At 37.8% G+C, this 21,497-nt stretch overlaps 1 protein-coding gene across 1 annotated transcript in view; it reads right to left on the bottom strand.

Annotated features, from left to right (window-relative positions):
• The window catches only part of LOC146315596 (AT-rich interactive domain-containing protein 5B-like), a 99,885-nt gene that overhangs the window by 14,802 nt on the left and 63,586 nt on the right, over positions 1-21,497 (bottom strand). The window contains exons 5-7 of the mRNA XM_084735819.1: positions 12,132-12,295; positions 9,113-9,398; positions 585-637 (exon numbers count right to left, since the gene is read on the bottom strand). Coding sequence (XP_084591945.1) covers positions 585-637; positions 9,113-9,398; positions 12,132-12,295 — 503 coding nt within the window. The remainder of the gene's footprint in view (positions 1-584; positions 638-9,112; positions 9,399-12,131; positions 12,296-21,497) is intronic.

Genomic DNA, 21,497 nt, shown 5'->3' with positions numbered 1-21,497 from the left:
TGGATGACATTATAGCGGCAAGCTAATGAAGAAACAGGCATGAGCAATACACTTGACGACTTCACATCAAACATTGACTTCACTTTGGAAACACGTCGCACATGAATAGTGAATGAATAAACGGCAGGTGAAGCGGCCAAGTTGAGTGCCTCATACATACTTATTTCTGACTCACTTTTTATGTGTAAGTGCGTGCATTCAGTACATGTGCGCCTTTGTGGGTACATATGTGCAATTCACTTCATCTCCAACATGGGAAAAAATGAGCGATTTGACCAATTTCCTTCTGACCAGTGCAGGGCAGGGGAACATGTGTTTTCCACTCCAAGGGGGTTTTGAAACAACAGCATCATTTTTGCTAAATGCGGCTCTGAGCAAGACTTTCTTCTTGGGAAAATAGTGATTGACCTCAAGGGGCAAAAGGAGGGCAGTAAAAGAAAAGGAGGAAAGAAGGGGTGTAAGAGGAAGAGATAATAGAAAAAAGAGAGCAGGGTCGGGAGGCAGAGAGAGGGGGGAAAGAGAAGAAAGGAGGGAGGGGACCTTGACGAAAGAAGGAATATATTGCCACACATGTGAATACTTACCAACTCATATCCTCCGAGTTTCTGAGCAGCTTGAAACATAGTCCAAAGGTTGACTGTGGGAGACAGAAGACAAACAAGACAGTTAGGAACTCTGGGAAAGGACCTAAGCTGAAGCACATGACGTCATATACAGTCATTACACCAGAGAGTGGAGATAAATACAGAGCTGGAGGAAGTATTTGGATCCTGGTTAAGCAAAAGCAGAAATACCAAAATGTGGAAATACTTAATTACCAGTTAAAGTCTGTCATTTAAAGGGAAAATGTGTCACTTTCAAGTGGATATGCAGTCAATGTTCATAGTAAATTCAGCACTGTGCGCAAGCTTCTTATGCCCATCTATCACTCCCCTAGCCAATAGCTGTTACTATGTTGGCCAAAACATAGTGTTAGGTGACAAAAAGACTCATCTAGTTCTGGCTACCCAGAGGCAGAGACTAGAAATGCAAGCTGAAATAGCCTGGAGTTCTTCGTAAACACCAATGACATCAGCCACATCAGTGATGTCACTGGTGATGTCAGGAAGAACAACAGATCTTGCAGCATAAAAACTCAATTTTCTTTGTCAATATAGCTCACACTGAAGAATTTATTGCTTCAATTGACTACATTTACCATCAACACTGACAGGACATCCACATGAGAAGTGCTGAATTTTCCCTTTGAGTATTATCAGAAAAATGTAGTTATTGGACTAGTGTGTAGGATTTAATGGCAAGTAAGCGGTGTAATTTTTAACAATGCACCATGTTTTTCTAACTGGTTTTGTAAACCAATGGGCTAAGGACTTTAATGTACAACATAAAGAGAAACAATACACAAAATGTACAGTAAAACTATTATGTGCCATTTAAATACAATTTAAATACATGAGGTGCATAGATAGATAGATAGATAGATAGATAGATAGATAGATAGATAGATAGATAGATAGATAGATAGATAAAACAGTGGTAATCATTTTCCTGGGAACATCTCAAAGGAATACAATAATTACATATTCCTGGATTGGCAAAATGAAAACAGCTTTTTATCATTTTCACACAAAGCAACGCTGCACTTCAGCTGAAAGGATGCAAATGAATATTGAACACTTGAACAATCACCACTATGTGATAAAATACAGCATATGCTTCATCCTGACAAAGAGATTTGTTAACCCTCCACTGCAGCCTGCAGGTATGAATGAAAACCATTACAAGCATCAAACGCTTGGCAATATGCTCAAACTTCTGTTTGAACTAATGCAAATTCATTTGCATTGATTTCCCCATGCAAATACCCCATGACAAGCCATATCAAAATACAAGTCTTGTGTAACATTTTCCTAAAAATAGCCTTGTAAGCTTTCAGAAAAGCTTCAAATGGCTGTCTATCTTTGAAAGAAAATGTTTTCCACAAACAAAGCAGCACAAGTTCATTGGGGGACTTTTTGTGCCAATGACATTTGTATTTGCTTTCTGTAACATCATTGTTTAACATTTTTATATGAAGGCCTATAAATAAGAAAAGGAGGCCTCGCCTGGGGAGAAATCCATCAAAATTCAATCTGTGCGTACACAAAGCCTTGCATTTGTCAAAATGACATTTTCCTATCTCCGCATTTGACAGCATTGATTTTTTCCTTCCCTCCTCTCTGCGACCGTTGTCAATGTACGGGTGGAATAACAAAGGGAGCTGGGTAGGTTTTTCTGTTTGAACTGAGCACTCCGGCGTATTGTGCTTTCTGACTGTAGAAACAGAAAGATGGTCTATTTAACTAGCTTGTTATGCATCGACTGTAATTACCACAATAGCACACGGGACTGGGAGGGAACAGAACAGATAAAGGAAATGAGCGAACATGCCTTTTCTTAGATGTCTTGTCATTAGCAATTTCTTTTCTTAATTCCCCTCTATTTGGCAGGGGCAATTATCACTGAGATAAGGATGACAAAACAGGAACACAATGCAGCCTCAATGACACACCGATGGCATGGCAATTAGACAACAAGGCTGAAAGAGGGAGACAAATTGGAACTGATGTTCACAATCACATGCTGATGCCCAGGCAGTGAAGCACACACACACACACATGCATCTGAAACAGTCACACACACACACACATACAGTTACCAGTTAATCTTGCAGATCAAGGGCATTCAGACTATACAATGTAACCACAACTACTCCTGTTTTATTCCTCCTCAATCCACTCTATCTCTCATTTCTTTCGACGCCTTGACTGCACCCATACAACTTCAATGGCAGCAGCTGTAGAGCAAAGTCAATATTAACCAAGTGATAAAAAAATAGAAGGACAGCAGCTCGCATGAATAAACTGCAGCACAAAACAGTTTTTTTTTCCTCTCCAACTGTACTGTGCCTCAAATGTAACAGCCAACTATTTTCTGTCATTTCCTGTGATTCAGGTGCTAGTGTGCATTCAGTCTGTGTGAATGGGTTTACTGAAGTCATCTAGAGCCACAGTTTGCCTTTCAAAGGAAAAAAAAGTAAATCAAGGACTGTTGAGTGGATCCATCTTGAGGTATTTCATATACTGTAGTATGTATAAGAAATTAAGAGACGTGTATTACAGCTGAAGTGTGCGAGTTCCTGAAAAACATTAAGTTGTCTCCCCTATTAAATTACCTCTTACTTAACTACGTAATTAACGGTTAACGGTTTACTTCATCCTGATACCTGCATCTAGCTGCATCTTCCTCGAGTGGGTCTAGTGGCTGGTGACTGCTAGAACCATATGTTACTCCTGTGACAGATGCCATGTACTGACTGCATTTACCACCTCAAGTGAATTAACTTCCTCAGCCAGATCAAGATGTTGGGGTAGGTAGCAAGTTAGTTTAGCTATGTTGTAAACTTAAGTTACACACCCACAAAAAAAACTTTGAGACAGGTGTTTATATTGTAGTTATATTCATTTAAAAATTCAGAGACTTATTCTAGTATCTGATAGTGAGTTAAGCCTCAAAATTCTGATTTTACACGATGACTCACCATGTGCTTTATGTGTGTATTTTCAGACTGAATGGTGCTGCATTTGTGGATGTGTGGCTCTGTAAAATAGGTACATTTGTATAATAGCAGGCTAAGAGTGAGTCATTACTATATATTTTAAGGTACTATTAAGACTTTGCCTGTTACAGCAGATCATTTGATATATGTTGGTAATATTATTTATGTCCCCTTCCGGAAAATACACTTATGAAAATTCCAAGTTTGTGGCCCCTGAGATGAAACAATCACTCGATCAATAGAAAAATAATCTGTGACTATTTCCTAACTGTTTATAAAATATTAAACTGTCTTCTTCCTCTTTGTTTTATATAATTTTACTGAATATCTTAAGGTTTTTTTTACTATTATTTGGACTGGCGATTTTTCACTATTTTTGACATTTCATCAACTAATGAAAAATCGATCAAGCAGATTAATTGCCAGCACAATAATCATTTAAAGGACCGGTGTGTATGATTTAGTCACATCTAACAGTGGACTTGCAGATTGAAAGCACCTATTTCTCACTATTCTTCCAAGTGTGTAGGTAAACTTACAGTTACCAAAAGACTGTTGAATGCACAAATTAAGACATTTGAGGACTCTGGGAAGTTGTGATAGACATTTATTCACTATGTTTGACATATCAAAGACTAAATGAATAATTGATACGTTCAAACACAAAAGGAAAAGGCAGATGAAAGAAATTAGCAGCCCTAAATCTTGATTATACAGTGACTAAGTCCATTATAAGTGTTTAAGTCCATTTTTATGCAAAAAAGATTAAAATTCTCTGGTTCCAGCCTCTCAAATGTAAAGACTGCTTGTTTAGTTTATCATCATAGTAAACTGAAGATCTTGTGAACGGTGATAATTATAGTTGTGCAGTTAAGAGGCTGAATGGTCTCAGATCAGTACCTTTGCTCTAAGATGATTAATGCATACAAACCCTGGAGTGAAATATAAATTTAACATGAGGGTGAGACAGGAAAACAAGCAGGGACTGTGTTAAACTAACAAAATGAACATTACTGGGTTTAAAATATGTTATGAGCCAACTGAGATAGGATCATATCTCTCTGACGGGCCGTCACAAGTGCAGTCTTAAAAGAAATCAGGTGAGACTCACAGCTCAGAAATGAGGTGGAGTTTATTATATGGTGCATGTTTGGATCCTTTTTTTTTTTTTTTTCGGAAATAAATGAAATGGATATTTTAGTGGCCCAGCTAATAGCGCACGGGTACGTGTGGTAAATCATTCAGCCATCTGTTGCTTTGTTAAACTCCAGAGAACTTCATAAAAAGATTATTACTCAAACGCAACTAAAATAACATAATTTCAATTTCCATTACAGGAAAGTGAGTTCTTTGATCTTTTAATGCATTTGTAGCGAGTTTAAAGGGAAGAATATGAAAACGGCGCCTGATTACATCTAAGGGTTTGTTGTATTAATTATGATGTGTTTTCCTTTTTTTTCCTCTCCTCTTTACATGTGCTGATGTGCGCTCGCTGCCAAGGACGAAGTTTAAACAGCATGATTTCACCATTTAATGAGGGCCTTGCTTATGATGTGTCTGGTTTTGAGATTCAAAGCATGTACTGTATGTAAAACAGTTGGCGCGTGGACCTCGACTTTATTCCGAGCTCAAACCGAGAAATGCCAACTAAAAGTAAAGCATGTTGGGTATGTAATTCTCCCTCTATCTCTCTACACCTCCCTCCCTCTATCTCCCTCAACCACAATGACCTATTTAAGCAACAACATGTCGGCAGTCAAGATGACAGGATTGTCAAAATACCGTGGCGAGGTTAGCAGAGTCAAGGCGACCACAGCTTTACCTTCATGTAATAGTTTAGAGTAATGAGTTTTACTGTGCTATAAACTGTCACTGTTAAATTCAAAAGACATCTCTCTCCGTCTCCCGCCTCTCGTTAATTTGCCGCTGTTGTCGAGCCACGTTCTGATGTGAACGGCTAAATCTTTCCTGGCTCGTTTGACATGAATGCAAATGTGATTTCCTTTCCTTGAGTAAAGAGTGAGAGAAAGAGGTACATTTGAAAAACCACAGTTTTGAGATGAGAGCTCACGTTCTCATGTGTCTTTGCCTCGAGATCAAACGCGTAAAAAAAAAAAACAAACGCACTTTTTCAGTTTCAAGAGACCAGAGCGTGCCCTTTATGATGTTTACGTGCATGTTTCTCCTCTCTGTGCCGTGCACACTGAGTGCAAGCTAAGCATCCGACCTATATTAGAAATCTTTCATCTCGGGCAGACGTGTTTCCCATACATGTGATGTTCTTCTAACACTGTTAGAGGACGTTCTTGGCCTTCACAGGAAACCCCTTTGACAAGCGTGAGTAGATATTCTCTCCCTATATAAAAGCCAGCCAAAATGTGCTCTGACAGGGAGCCTCCAGAGTCTTTTTCTATTCGCTAGATGTGATTTTTCTCAACACAGACAATTATTCCTTTAGTTTATTATTACTGCAGATTGAATGTATTTTTACTGTTAAACAGCAGTGTAATTCAGAGATTTTGGGCATAATGCCTACAGTAGTTGGCAGACAGCTTCACTTCTTCTCTTAAAGCTCACAAACTCTGGATAGTTAGGACATAGTCTGCCCTTGACTTGACTAAGAAGCAACTACTGCTTTCTCGTCTGATCACAACAGGGGGGCACTATAGATAACATGTGGTTAGAGATGCTGATTAAAATCCACACTGGGTTTTTCCCTCTGTCTGGGTTTTAATGACTTACAGAGTGCAGTTTCACTCACATGTATAAACTGTAATTTGGCACATATACTTCTGTTTCTTCTCTCCAAGCACAAGAGGCTTCAAATAATGTGGTTTTTGCTCTTTGCACGGAAATGTGAGTATGTTTTGGTGCTTTTACAGCCTGTTCTTACCAGTGTCGGTAACACTTTATAATAACTCTCATCAATAAATGGGAAATTAATAGTTAATTATACTTTAGTTATTATATTGTTGACAAACATTCAAATGATATTTATATATGATTTATAAAACACATATTAAACATTTTTTAGAAACATCAGTTGCAACTTTTTACTAACCATCCAAATAATGTTTATAGATGCACTACACAGTAATTATCAACTATTCAGAAAGTGTTATAAACATCAGTTACAACCATGGGGATACTGTTTATACACCTCTAGTGTCTGTTGTTGCATGTGCACGGCTCTGTGGTCAAGTTAGCAATAAATAAATAATATTAGGAATGCACCAATGCCACTTTTTTCAGACCATGTACAAGTACAAATACTTAAATTTGTGTACTTGTTGATACTGAGTACCTATACAAGTACTTAATGAAATTACAGTTCTTACAATAACTTTATAAACATGTTTATTTTAATTAGATGTTCCTCAGTTTCTAAATGTAAAAAATCGTTGTTGCTTTTTCCTGCTGTTAGTGTAATCATGGTTACTATACACATTACATTTCTGCATTATTTGTGGTAAGTTTGTGTTCCTTATGAAGCTGTAGTTTACTCTGTACTATGATATATTTCAGTAGCAATAATTACACAACATTATTATGGACTTGCAAAATTGAGTTTACTGTTACATATAATTATTACATTGTCATTTACAGCACTTCACCTCATATTTTAATTACACATTTATACGTGTAGTATTTAAGTTTCTTCTTCATGTCCCTCTTGTCTAAGAGCTAATTATTTCCTACCTGGCATTGTTTAGGGGGGACAGGTATGAGTGTGGTGCCATGTGCGCAACAGTTTTGTTGACCCTGCTGTGAACCTCAAAGAGTGAAGTTGCGTGTTCTGTGCTGTCAGGCCGTTTTTGGTGAATATTAACAGGAGAATAAAGGAGAGTATACAAAGAGAAGTTGTAGCAGCTTATTACCAAGAAAAGGGGGTTACAGACTGGTGGCAGTGGCGTTTTTTTCTTCATCTTTGGATTAATTAGTCGAGGTATTCAACGACTTTACACCCGCTGAGACTTATTGGACAGCAGCTGTGGTCTACAGGTGCACTCTGCACTTATTTCAGTTTTACATGGACTTACATTGACTTTACAGACAGTTGTTGCTGCGGTTATAGTGGATTATGTTGAGGACAACGAATCTCTCGCTGATAATTACGGTGTGACCAAAAGAGAGGTTAAGCATCAGCAAACTTCTTGAACTCTATGTTGTGTTGGATCTTTGGATGTCTGCTTGAGTCGAGTGGCCATTTTTCATGATGTGGTATCAAGTGTGGGGTATTGGAGTAGTAGAGTACCAGTATGAGCCCATGATGACAGTACCAGACCGATACCCCATGCTGGTATTGGTACTGGTGCATCCCTAATAAATGTATAACATTCTGTTAGACTTTCATCAAACGGTACAGCTAGGAAAAGATACATAAATAGGCCTACATAAGATATTATATAATCATCAGTTCCAACTTTGTAATAGCCATCCAAATAATGTTTATAGCCAGTTTACAATCTAATTGACCTTAGCCAACTTTGTTCTTTCCTGTTTCCTGTACCTGTATGGCATGTGCTAGACTCATTAATGCTGAAAAGAAAACCAAAGTTTGAAGAAGCTTAAAAGATGTTGCTGGGGAACTATAAAAGTGACATAGCATATATATATAGTCATATCTTAAGTCAGTTTATGTTAGCAAAAGGTTGATAGAAACAGCAAAACAAAATACCTGGTAATGCTAATGTTATCAAAATGCTATCTAACTAGCTAGCAAACCAACGATTGATGCACATTAGCGTGTTGGTGAACTAGTATTTTACTAACATTGGCTATCCGATTGTTATATTTTTGTGAACATTTGCTAACTTAAGATGTCACGATATACCGTATGCTGCTCTTACAGGTCCCCAGCAATATCTTTGGTTTTCTTTTCAACATAGATGAACCTAGTACATAGCATATCTAAACACAGGAAGCAGAAAAGGAGAAAGTTGACCAAGGTTGCTCAAATGTTATAAAAGGGGCAGGACTTAGGATGGGTCACTTGTTAATCATTAACAAAGTGTTACAAACATCTGGTCCATCTTTCCATGTAATGATTTCTTACAGGTTAGCAAATCATTAACAAATACTTAATGTAGTAAATAAAATGTTTAAACTGTTTAGTAAGTTTATAACAGTATAATTGTGTCTATTATCAGCTGTAACACAATATGTAATATATTATTTTAAGTAATATTTTACACAAACTAATGAACTGTTACTGATAATTAGAAACATTATGATTAGCATGAAATAACTGCTAACTTAGGTATATTAACTATCAATTTACCATTTAATAATGATGGTTATTATAAAGTGTTCCCACAAGTGCCTTTTATTCTGATACGTCCGTCAGCCTGCTAACCTTCCATACTGGTGATGTCGTGACCTGAATCTCCAAACAAGCCATGCAAAACGTGTCCACGCAAACTTTACTATCAGACTGCTGAGTTTAAACCTGAGTGTACTCCATCTTTTAAACATCGCCGGTGAGGGAATAAGAGAATAAGTTGTCCTACTCACTCTGTTTGAAGCCGAGGAAAGGGATCCTCTCTATGGGCGTGTCTCTCTCTTTCATGTACTTGTAGAGCTCTACTAAGAAAGCCTGCTCCTCCGCTCGGCTCTCCTCTGATGTTTCCTCCTCTTTCTTCTCCTCCTCCTCGTTCCTCTCCTCCTTTTCCTTTTCCTTTTCCTTATCCTTCCCTCGCTCCTTCTCCTCAGCGGAGGATTTCTTGCTGAGGCCGTTGGCCTTGTGTTTGGCTGCCGGGCTTATTTTTCCGTTGGGTACCGTTTTACAGTTGGGTTTGACCTGCAAAGAGAGAGCGTTAAGAGTCAGTGGATGTAACTTTAGATGAAAATTGAACCCTTAACGGAGTGTTATTTCAATGATGGCAGACAGTCTGGATGAAATGTGTTTGGGTTCAAGCATAAACAAATATTCTTACAAGCCACAGAGGCAGCCTCTCATTGATTATCAATGGAGCTGCTCTTCTTGTCATCACAGATTAGGCACATATTAGTTTGACTCTTCGAGAGAGAATTGCTAATATTGATTCAACTGTCCAAGGTCACAGGAATAACAGTTGTGGAAGAGCTTTTAGGGCAGATATTTCCTTCCCTTTCAATAGTACAACCAATGTCAGATAGAAGCTCAGTAGAAAGGAAGCACTGCAAAATACAGAATCAATTATACATATTACAAATTAGCTTTAAATGTTCTTCATCAAGTAACATGATTTTGGTGGTAGGTAATTGATTCTTCTGCAATCATAATACTGCCTCATGTTCTTGGAAATCACAGTGGAAACAAAGTGAAAACATCTTGGTCCACTGCGGGATCATGTTGTACTTGTTTAAATGACTATTATGTGGTTGGAGGAAGAGAAAAGACAAACAGACAAAGAGACTGCTGCTCAGTAACTATGCTGTCGTGACTGATGCGTCAGTGAATAAATCAGTCAAATGAAAATAAATTTTATTGTTCGGGACAAAACAAGGAAAAATAATCTGCAAATATTTTTTTAATTGATTAGTTGTCAAAGTCATTTTTGAAGTAAAAATGAAAACCATTCCTTAGTTCCAGCTTGTCATCTGTGAGGACATGCTGCTTTTCTTGGTGTTATGCAGTGTATTTTTTCAGTAGCCTACTTACATTCATATTTGCACAGTGATTCAAGTTCTAAAATAACTTTTCTGCCATTTTTTGTGTAGTTCACTATTGAAACTACAAACAATTTGGGGCCATAACAGGATATATATATACACATATACATATATAAACACACACACACACACATATATATATATGTTTTGATGTATGGGGTCAGATCTTAAGCAAACACTAGCTAACTAGCTAACATTGGCTAACTTTAGATGTGATGTGATGTTTTTTTTTTTAAACATAGACAAGTCTAACACATAGCGTAAGTACAGGAAACAGGAAAGGAGAAAAGCTGTCAGAGATGCAGAGCCTGCTCAGCTGTGGTTGGAGCGCATAGCAAAAAGGGGAAAGATTTACCGTATGCTCACATTACCGTCGACCTAGCTACAAAACGGTCAAATGTGGCCGGCTACATTGTCACCGAGTGCTGAAGTTATTTTGTAGCACTTCACGTCCAACACACAGTGACAAGTGTCAGATGTCAGTTTCTGGCTTCATGTCATTGACTTCCACTGAAAATGACATGGAGCCTGATGCTGTGCTGCTGATAGCCTGAACAGACCGTTAGGAAGTGTCATTTAAGTGGCTTTTCTTGCTGACTTGTGACTTTTTTTGTAGTATATTTTGTTACAATTTTATATCACATGTACACTGTCAATGTGATCTTAGTTTTACAGCGTACTTTGAGTTACTTTTACTAGGAAGCTTTAGTTAGCCAAACTAGATTTCTCCCTAGGGCAGTTTAGTTGTTATTTAACTTCTTCCACTGTTAATTGGTAGCCTGTGCTTTCCTGTAAAGAAAACAGGCAGACTTGCCGAGGATTTTCAGAAACTGACTTACATTTTTCACTGCTTTCTGGTATTTTTATAGACCAATAGATTAACTGAGAAAATAATTAATGATTAATCGATAATGAAAGTAATCATTAGTTGCAGCCCTACAGTAAGTAAATTGTTTGACCTCCTGTATCATAGATTTGAAGCCTTATTAGAAAAATCATTTTCATCTAAAAACCTTCAAGCGATCTAATGAAGCAAAGTCCCCAGAATATGATAATATCTTCTTCCCTTAACCAGTCCCTCTCTGGTACACGAGCATTTCACCTCTGTCATACTTGGTCAACCCCTCATGAAACATGTGGCCTTCACAGTCACATGTTTTACTGCATGTGCTGTACAGTATGTAACACTGCACCGCTCTGCTGCTGCTGTCTTTCTCACATTCAATTGTTTGGGAAAATAAATAAATAAAATACTATATCCTTGTTCTGTAACAAGAGATACAAGGACAATCTGGGGAGCAGTTGGTTCACAATACAAGTTTAGGTGTCACATGTGATTACTGCAAACCTGGCGAATAAAAAGGGACTTTAAGTTACTGTTTACTATGAGATACTCTTCATGTAATTTACTTTATTTCTCTGATAAAAATGCAAACATTGCCACTCATACTGGAGTTCTTGTGCATAAATATTTGCATTACTCGTTTTAAAGGTCCAGTGTTTAAGATTTAGCAGAATATTTAACTCATTGATAAGATGTGTGTTGTATGTTTTCATTAATAATCACATTAATACTCATAATAATAATCACCTGAAAATTAGAACGGTGTTATCATTGCTTTAGAATGTCCTTTTTCATGGAGGCTGCCATGTTGCACCACCATGCTTCTATAGTAGCCCAAGATGGACAAACCAAACACTGACTCTAGATACAGCCTTTCATGTTTTTCTCAAATTTTTGCGGCCACCACAGGTGGCATCCTTGGAAGGGGAGGGCAAGCAATTGGTTGCGCCACTAAATCCTACACACTTATTATGATATTAGGGTTTTTTAAGTCATTCAAAAAGTTATTGTCTTATTTTATTTATCTCTTCTTACCTTGGTCGTAGCTTTACTCTCTGTGCTGCAGGGGTCCTGTGCTGCCACTGCTGTTGACCCCTGGGTTAACCCTGATGACCCATGACCCTGAGCTTGACCCTGGGAGTCCCTCCTCTGAGAGATGGATAGCTTCTTCTTCCGAGGTCGCCCCTTCAGGTTGGGAGCTGAGGGAGAGGAAACAGTGACAATGAGATCCACATCCATTTAATGGAAATTTAAATACAGCACTGTTTGATTATGCATTTTCATCTATTTGTTGCCAACATTTAGTAAAGTCTAGTGTTATAATCTCTCTATATTTGAGAGGAAGAATAAAATAGATCCAAAAAATTTAGAGCAAGGACTGCATTTGCTTTCTGGGAACGTTGACTCTTAGCTGAAGAGGACAGAGGCTACGACAGAAACATTTACAATCAGGGAAAGGAATTTCACAGGCCTGCTAGCCTGTAGCTAATTATTTTTAAACTGGATTAGTGCAACATTGTGCTGAATGGGGTAGCAGGCTGCCAAATTGCTCCAATGTGCCAGTAAACATGATGCTCAAGTTCCTTCCCAGCCTGAAAGAAAAACTACATTTAAATTCAGACAGATGTATTTTTAAGATTTCAAATGAGGGCGTTGTAACAGTCAAGCAATTAGTGTAATACTGTAAATGACAGACGCTGGTTAACCCACAGACCCACAAAAAGGAAGATGTTTTAAACAAACTCTTTCTGCTAAGAGAAATATTTGATACAGCTGCTAGAAAAACTCAGAGCTTGCATGCCACAGTGACATATATAATGTTGCTATGTTTTGTCTTGTTTTTCACAGCAGGATTTCCACAGTTATCACCTCATCATCAGCAGCAGCATCATAAAGAACTGCATTATACTAAAGCAGTTCAGATGTGCTGATCATCATGGCTCTGTTTTCCTGTTTAGCCTGCTCATGTCTTAAAGCTGAACGCTGTTAATTAAAAACACATGAACCTGCCTGATAGGAGCTCTTTGTTTGAAAGGCTGGCAGATATAATTGCTCAGTTCACATTACACACACAATAAAGTATTTAAGCCCTCCAAGTCCTTTGTACACCCACGTTTATGTCAACCCGCGACTGTAATGTAACTTCTTGGCAGAGAGCCTTGCCTCCACGCAGCAACACAAACAGAGATAAGCTCAAAGGAGGGAGAGAGAAAGAGAAAAAGAGAGAGAAACTTCAAATAATCCAAGTTCAGTCACGTATTTCACAGCGTCAACATTCTTTCTTTCCATCTGCAATGACAATTAAATCACATCCAAGGTTGTTCTCTGCCAAAAGGACTCTGTGATTATTTTTGTCGGATCAAATTCCCATCAAGAAAAATGTTACAATAACACCGGAGCCGAATAAAACGAAGAGGCAGTCATTAAAAAAGGGTAAAATGATCACGACTCAGCAACCTATCACTTCATGTTGTTATTTTCACAACCGCTACGCTGTGGAGAAACAGCGCAGGGAAAATTCCAAGGGCATTTGTTGTGCATTTGTCATCCCTTTGGCACTAAAAAAACAAGTTTTCAACGCTGTAATCTTTACTTAGAAAGCACTGGGCGTGTTTCTTCTTTCAGTGTTCTCTCATTCCGCTGCTCACTCTGCCTCTTTTATTCTGCCAATTACTCATTAATGCTGAGAAATTACATAAACCCTGTTATTTATTTATTTACTTATGCTTATTTCTGAGGGGAACAGATACATAAGCACTAAATATTCACTGGATGCACTAATTCCACATATCACAGCATTTATAGCCTACACTCTTAGAAATAAGGGTCTCCAAAAGGGTTCCATACAGAACCATTTGCTTCTGAAGAACCCCCTTTTTAAAGAGGGTTCTTTGCAAGGCTAATGGTTCTATTAAAAACCCCTTCAATCCAAACAATCCTTTTTGGCTCATTGAAAAGGACTGTTGAAATCCTTGAGGAACTCTTTCATCAGGGGTTCTGTGTACCATAATATAAATAAAAAAAACCCTGGGTCGGTTGTAGATGAAACCACTGGAATATTAAAGAGTTCTTAGTAGAACCCCCTGGTTGAGTTCCCGTTGTCACCTTCAGAAGGTTGAAAAACTCTTGATAGAACCCCCAGAAAGTGTTCTGAATGGAACCATTACAACAGAGAAGGGTTCTCCTTTAAACCTCCAAAGGGTTCCAAGTAGGACCTTTATAAAAGATTTTACCAGGAACCAAACACGGTTCTCCTACAGGCACAAGCTGAAGGACCCTAAATGGTTCTACTTTGCCTCTTCATTTCTAAGAGTGTAAGCTAATTAGCAATACGTGGGCTTCCACAAAAGAGTACATATGTAATTAAACCAAACACAAACCATATATCATTAATGGGCTTTTAAACTGGATATAATCTTAAGAAAAGTAACTGATGACTACAGGCCAGACACACACAGTGCATTAAAAACACACAAACGTTATGTGCATGCAGGATTTGACGTGCAGGAGATTTATTTTTTAACATGTGACATCAGTTAAAACAAACGTCGCATAGGTCTGACTGAGGTCACACTCTCAGTGCGGTTCTGTTTTTAGTCCAATCACTAACTCCCCTGACACCCTACACTGAGTTACATAACCTGCCTGTCTGTTTACATTTTTCATCAGGTCAAACGCTGCTGCGTAAGAAAAAGCTGCAATTACAGCAAAACACTGCTGCATAACACATGGCGACACACGACAGTGAGCCAGTTTACGTCCACTGACTTATCGATGAAGCTCAACCCGAACGCTGTTAGACAACACATGCAGATATAACTGTACACTGGGGTCAAACGGTGCATTCATGTATTTTTGTAAACACACATACAGGCGCACAAGGTCAATTCTCTGCTGCAGAAGTTGTGCAGAACTGCTGATCTGCTCTCCTCGTGGCAGGGTTGCATAAGGGAGGAGTCATCAGCTTTAGAATAACACAAAGAAAATCAAACATGGACTGACTCTGTGCAGATTGATTTTCTCGAATGGAAACATAGACATTTTTAGTCTGTAAAAAAAAACAAAGCCGACATCACAAGATAATGATTTTGCAGCACCCTGGGAGATGTGATATTTTTACCACTCTGTGGGCATTAAGTGTTTTTGTCAATGCACTAGAAAAGAAAGAGATCATTTAAGTATATATGATACTTCTCTCAACGAGCCAAAAATGGGCACTACAGTCACACATCAAAAACGGCTGCTGACCAAGCTACCAAGTTCCTCTTTTACTTCCCATCGAGTTACTTATTTCTCAGTCTGTGGCTTTGTGCTCATCTGGCTCATTGACATGACTTGGAGACGTGCCTTAAAGTGACCAGAGGACTCTTGCCTGGTCCTTCACAAACCCCAGCAGGCGTACTGTGCACACAAACACACAAACCGACAACAAGTACACAGTCCCAGACACACACGCACACTACGTATGAAGCCGAACAGTGGGGAAGAGTTGGGACAAAAGTACAGCGTTTTTTTCTTTTTTTTCTTTTTCTTTTAACCAAAGACAGGCAGTAATGATAAATTAAACCTGCACTGATACTTAGCCTACAGATAAGTCTAACAGATGATATCAGTCATTCTTGAGAATTGGGACAAAACCGTATTTTGAGGGGGTTTCGATTATCACTCTTCAATCAAGCTTGGAAAATATACTTTAAAAGATCATACTCTTGGCCAGCCTCATAGTAATCAAATGTTTTTATTACATGTAGACATCAACTACATCAGCTTTTCTGTCTGCTGGAGTTGACGTCTTACAGAGTTGAAACAATATTATACTTTTTCATTTCACAGTATAGTTGTAGTGAGCAGACATTTTATTTATTTATTTTCTTAATGCTAATCAAAAACCAGAGTATGGAGTTGACATATTATGGTTGAGACACATCTGATAGCAATATTATTTAATCAGTTTGTTGAAAAATAAAAAGCCTACCAGTGCTTGAGCAATATTCCTGCCTTTTTTTTTTATACTTGGCAGTGAGACAGGGGTCCTTAGGGTATAGCTAAACCTTTTTATGCCTGATTAAATCATGTTTTTGTGAAAATCTGACAGAGTTGACAGAAATCTGGGACACAACTTTAAAGGGCCAACATTTTCATAAAAAATGTATCAGTAGGTATCATTAGTTTTAGATTTTAAAGGCTTTTAACACATTGTTTGATGTTGTGAATTCTTTTCTGGGACAAGGGTGTTTCATAACTGGCATATATTTCATGTGTGTGTGCATATATACATATATATATATATATATATATATATATATACATTTAAACATATACATATATAAACACACACATATAAATACTTTTTTTGTTAGACATGATTTGTCCCAATTCTTAAGAATGGGTGAGATAATCTTCAACAAATAAAAATACCTTTAAGGCAGAAAACACAACATTTTTAATTTACTTTATTCCAAGTTAAGCATCAGTTTTTCTACTGCAACTCTGGCAAAAATGACCTCCAAGAGAAAAAGTCCGTGTTACAACCGTCCCCCATACTTTTGCCACAGCTCTCCCCTACTGAACAGCATTGTGGATCACGTCTTGTTGAAGGGAGGTGAGTCCATGCACACACACATGCACACATACACACACTCACACACACACATATATAAATACAGGTAAGGGGTATTCCCTGGGGTGTGAATCCATCATGTCTTGTCACAGAGCACAGCCCCCGAGCCATGGAAGTCTCGACAACTTCAGCAGCGAGATGCGCAGCCTGACAACTTGATCTCCGGATGCAGACGAACGCTCTCAGCTCTTAACAGCTTTACAACGCGGCTTTGTCTAATAATTTCTCACCCCTCAGATTCAATTAAATACAGCCCTAATACCTCTGTTTCATTGCCATTCAGCTGATGTCACTGATAATGAAAAACTCATTAGAGACAGCTCGGGAAGGGTTCTGACGGTTCTATGCATCAACAGAGTAGAGCCACAGGGAACCACAACAAAATGGACTGATTGATTGAGAGGCTGCTGGGAATGGAGAGACATATCAAGCCGACTGGAGAATTCAACTGATGGATGCCTCCGTTGATAACACTCACAGAATTGACTGAGGAGAAAGCTCAATATCTACATGTGTTCATTTAATGATTGCCTCTTTAAAAAAAAAATCCTCATTAAAGGAGATGGACAAATGATCGCTCTGATGGTGTATTTGATTGGCAAGCAGAAATTAAAAGCTCAAGAATCAAAAAAACACTTTGATGTACTTCAGTAGCTTAGCAGCCAACCCATTCTTTCATTTTTCAGCTTGGAAAAACACTTATGACTGAAATTGTAAAAAAAAAAAAAAAGAGCTTTAGTAATATCACTAAGACAACTTCGTGATTTTTCATCCTTAAGTTAGTTACTTGACGTTTCACTTTTGTTTTGTATATACTGTTTTTGAACATGCTGATAATCACCTCAGTGTCTTACATCGATGTTATCACTGTCATCTTCATTCAAAGTCAACAGAAACTAAATGAAACTCACCAAAAATGTCTTGGTTCATCTTTTCGCCGCTCCAACAATCACCAGCTTTGGTTTGGTTAAAATGAACCCTTTCATCACTGCATGTGATGTGAAAATATTCTGGCTGTGAACGCCTTTTGCTCCTGCCCCAATATTTTCACTTCTAACTTGGTGAATTGAGAATTTATTTTGACCAAGCTTAAGACCAGAGTTAGTGATTGATGGAACAGCAGAAAGACAAGCCAGGACATATTTGGTGACACTGTTTCAATGACATTGCTAGCTAGTTAGCTAACATTGCTATCAGTTATCTAAGACACTGAGGTGATTTTCAAAATGCTTAAAAACACTACCTACAAAACAAATGGTAAATACTTTTAACAATGCGTACCAAGCCAACTGTGTAAAGTGAAGTAACCCCAACTAAGAGTTCAGTTAACATGATAAACTACACCAGCTTAACATTATCACGTTAGCATTGTCATTGTGAAAATGTTAGCATGTTGATAAAACATTTAGCTCAAAGCACCACTGTGCCTAAGCACAGCCTCACAGAGCTAGTCTTTTAGTATAAGAGAGCTTTTTTCAGTTCGTCTGTAAACACACCAGAAAGATTGTTGAGTCTCATACCCAGGATGTCAAATACCAATGTTTGGGGTTGGTAAAGCACCCAGAGGACAGCAAAATAATGAGAAAATATGGAAATCAAGACAGAGGGCAGGGTCTCTGCAGATACAAACAACACCACACACTTCGAGTGGGTCATAAGTGATGATGGAGAGGGATTATTTTTTATATGTGAGTCTTTGCATTGTTTTTTTTTAGAAAAACCCTCATAGTATGCCTTTAAACAGCCGAAACCTGGAGTACAGGGAGAGCTATTTTGCAATCGTCTTTGCAGTCTCCTTAGTAATCATATTATGGAAATGAGCAATGAGACTGTTATGAATGTTGATCATTCATTTTATGGGCATTCATAAAGGTCAAGCTGAAATAAATCACTTATAAAAGTTGTTGAGGAATACTAAAGTGTAAAAGTTACTAATGAAAGACAAAGCAGCTCGGGTCCAACATCAGGGTTACAAAACCTGCTGAGCTCAATCATTAACATTTAGTCAATTATGTGCAAATTAAATGTGGACCTCTTTACAGATGCAACAAACATCTAAGAGGATTTTTTTTTATCCCCCATGCAGACAAGCAGAATCTACCAATCTGCACTTGTATGAAACAAAACACCCACTCACGTCTTCCCTCAAACTCTTAATTCTACAGTATAACTTCAACTTCATCTCACCATAATGAGGTCCAAGGTCAGACAAGGGGGTGAAGTAGAAGGAGGAGGATGAGTGAGGCATGACTAGAACAAGCTTGGGTAGGTGAAAAACATGTTTTGACATATTTTTTCGTCTCACTTGGTTGCAAATTCACTAAAGGGCTGACACCCACTCAGCAATTATCAACATCGCTCGCAGCCAAAGGTAACATTCATGTTGAAATACATGGCCGTGTCTGTGCGGTACATAATGTCCCCCAGGACAGAACACAATACATTACAGTATCATTTTAATTTACCATCTGATGTCTCGCTGAGATTAAAATCTCAGAGTGACAAGGCCAAAAGGGCACCAGACAATACATGTTAATAAATGTTGAAACACAAACCAGATATTTAGAGCAAGTGTACTATAAAAAAAAATAATAAAAAGTTGAGCAAACTCATAATTACAAGGCAACTCACTTAAATAGATTCTTGAACTTTAAGTCTCACTCAAACTCTTAAGTTTTGAAAACGTTTTACCAACTAATAATGCTTTGTGGATATAATTTACTTTTCTTCTTTAGGTTAGGTTTATATTTTGAGTTGAAGTGAATAATGGTTAATATTTTCAATTACAACCATTTAATTTTCAAGCACCCAAATAATGACAAGTCAGAACACAGTTTTAAAAATATTTTGGTTTTCTAAAACCCAAATATTCAAGTTTGTCTAAAGACGTAAAATAACTAAAAGACGACAAGTCTGCAAAAAATGTTTAGTTTATTTAAAATCTTAAGAATTTTAGTTTGATTCAAAAAGCCGCTCCTTAATGAGTTACATGTTGAGGGGACGGACGACTTAAATAATTTTAAACCCAAAACAGTGCAGAGTCATCTGTAAAATGTTCAACGAGTGCAGACGACTGCAGCTTCAGGACAGATACATATCTGCACAGGTGAGGAGGAATCCTCCCCTGGGACGGATTTGTAAATGAAACTTTACCTGCGAATACGCCCACGCCCAGACAAAGAAGGTCACTCAAGTCGAGCATACAGGGTTACAGTGGTGCGTTGGAAATTTACAGCCAGTCATAAAACATAAGACACCATGACAGACAGTATTTAACTGTGTAAGCACTGAGCAGATGTATTTTCACGTACATAAAAAACGATCCTGATAATGAAACAACAACACTGCAGAAAAGAGGAACTTCTTAGATAGAAAAACAGAATCAGAGTTTGGTGACTCAAGTTAGAATAAAGTAGGATTAAATAGAAAATGATTCATGAGATTCAAAATGTGAATCACAAAGAACAATAACAGCACCTGTCAGAATGTAAAACCAAAGTAAATAAAATCTAGCAAATAGTGAATAAAAGCTGACAAATCACGGCACAAAACAGTCTCTGATACAACTCTTGGGACACAGACTTTAATCTGTAGAGCAGCGGAGCATTAAATGTGTGATCAGTGAAGTGATATTACACTTTGGTGGAACATTTTAACTCCACTGGAGGCACAGGGATGTGACAAGGGAGGCTCCAAAGCAGCAAGGCAACAGTACCAGAGAGAATATAAAAAAGGCAGCGATGACTGATTCCTCAGCCAGTAGTGACAGGCGACGGCGCGTCTTCACTATACATCAAAGATCCCAGAGGTTGGAGGGATTTCAAGTATTTCTGCTCAAGGACTGCATGTTTCTGACCAGACTTTCAGGAGGCAACTGGAAGTTCCTTCCACAAAGTTTCTTTGTCGAGCTCATTTCTAAATAAAAATATCTTTTTTTTCATATGCTAAAGGTTTTCTTGCACAAAATATCAAGTCCACATCAGACCGACCTTCAAGAAAACATAATGCAGAATGGAACTTTACACAGCACAAATCTTACCTGTATACACGAGAAGATTAAATTAGTAACATTTGCCTTCCAAACTAGTACAAAATCACAGTATGGTATATATTATGTTACACAAAAAAAGTAATTTCCACTGGGTAATTAAAAATCATATTTTTCTCCCACACTTTTACAGTTTCAGTTTGAATGACTCACTTAAATTTCTCTGAACACTATCTGTTCCCTGTGCAGCTACTAAAATGTAAATGAGAGAAGGGAAGAGTTGTTGATAACATCAATCTTTGTATTATTACCACACAGTCAGAGCAATACTAAAGGGAAATTCTGGTATTTTTCTCATGGTTGTGAGCGTTCTGATCATGGGTCATAATAACTTTGCACTAAATTACATTATTTAGTTACTTTAAAGGACCAGTGTGTGAGATTCACAGGAGTTCATTGGCAGAATAAGTATGTTTTATTTAGTGTATAATGACTGGAAAATAAGAGTGTCTTCTTTATCTTAAAAACTGGCTCTGTATAGGACCATGCATGTTTTGCACAAGTCTCACGGCAACCATAGGTTCTCCTATACATTTGAAACCTATTTGCATTCTGCAAGCTGACTGCTACATGCCACTAAATCCTACTTGCTGGTCCTTTAAAGCTTTTCAAATAACCTGACATTTTATATAGTTTTTACCCTATAAGTAGATCTCTGTGCAATCAGATTTCTAATTCATTTTATATGTATGGAATGCAAGGGTACCAATGTCATTATTGTTATTTGTTGAAG

The sequence above is a fragment of the Lutjanus erythropterus genome, chromosome 14 (genome assembly GCF_056507025.1).
Source record: "Lutjanus erythropterus isolate fLutEry1 chromosome 14, fLutEry1.hap2, whole genome shotgun sequence".
Lineage (NCBI taxonomy): Eukaryota > Metazoa > Chordata > Actinopteri > Lutjaniformes > Lutjanidae > Lutjanus > Lutjanus erythropterus.
Note: the sequence above shows the minus strand (reverse complement) of the source record. Positions and strands in the feature narration are given on the sequence as shown.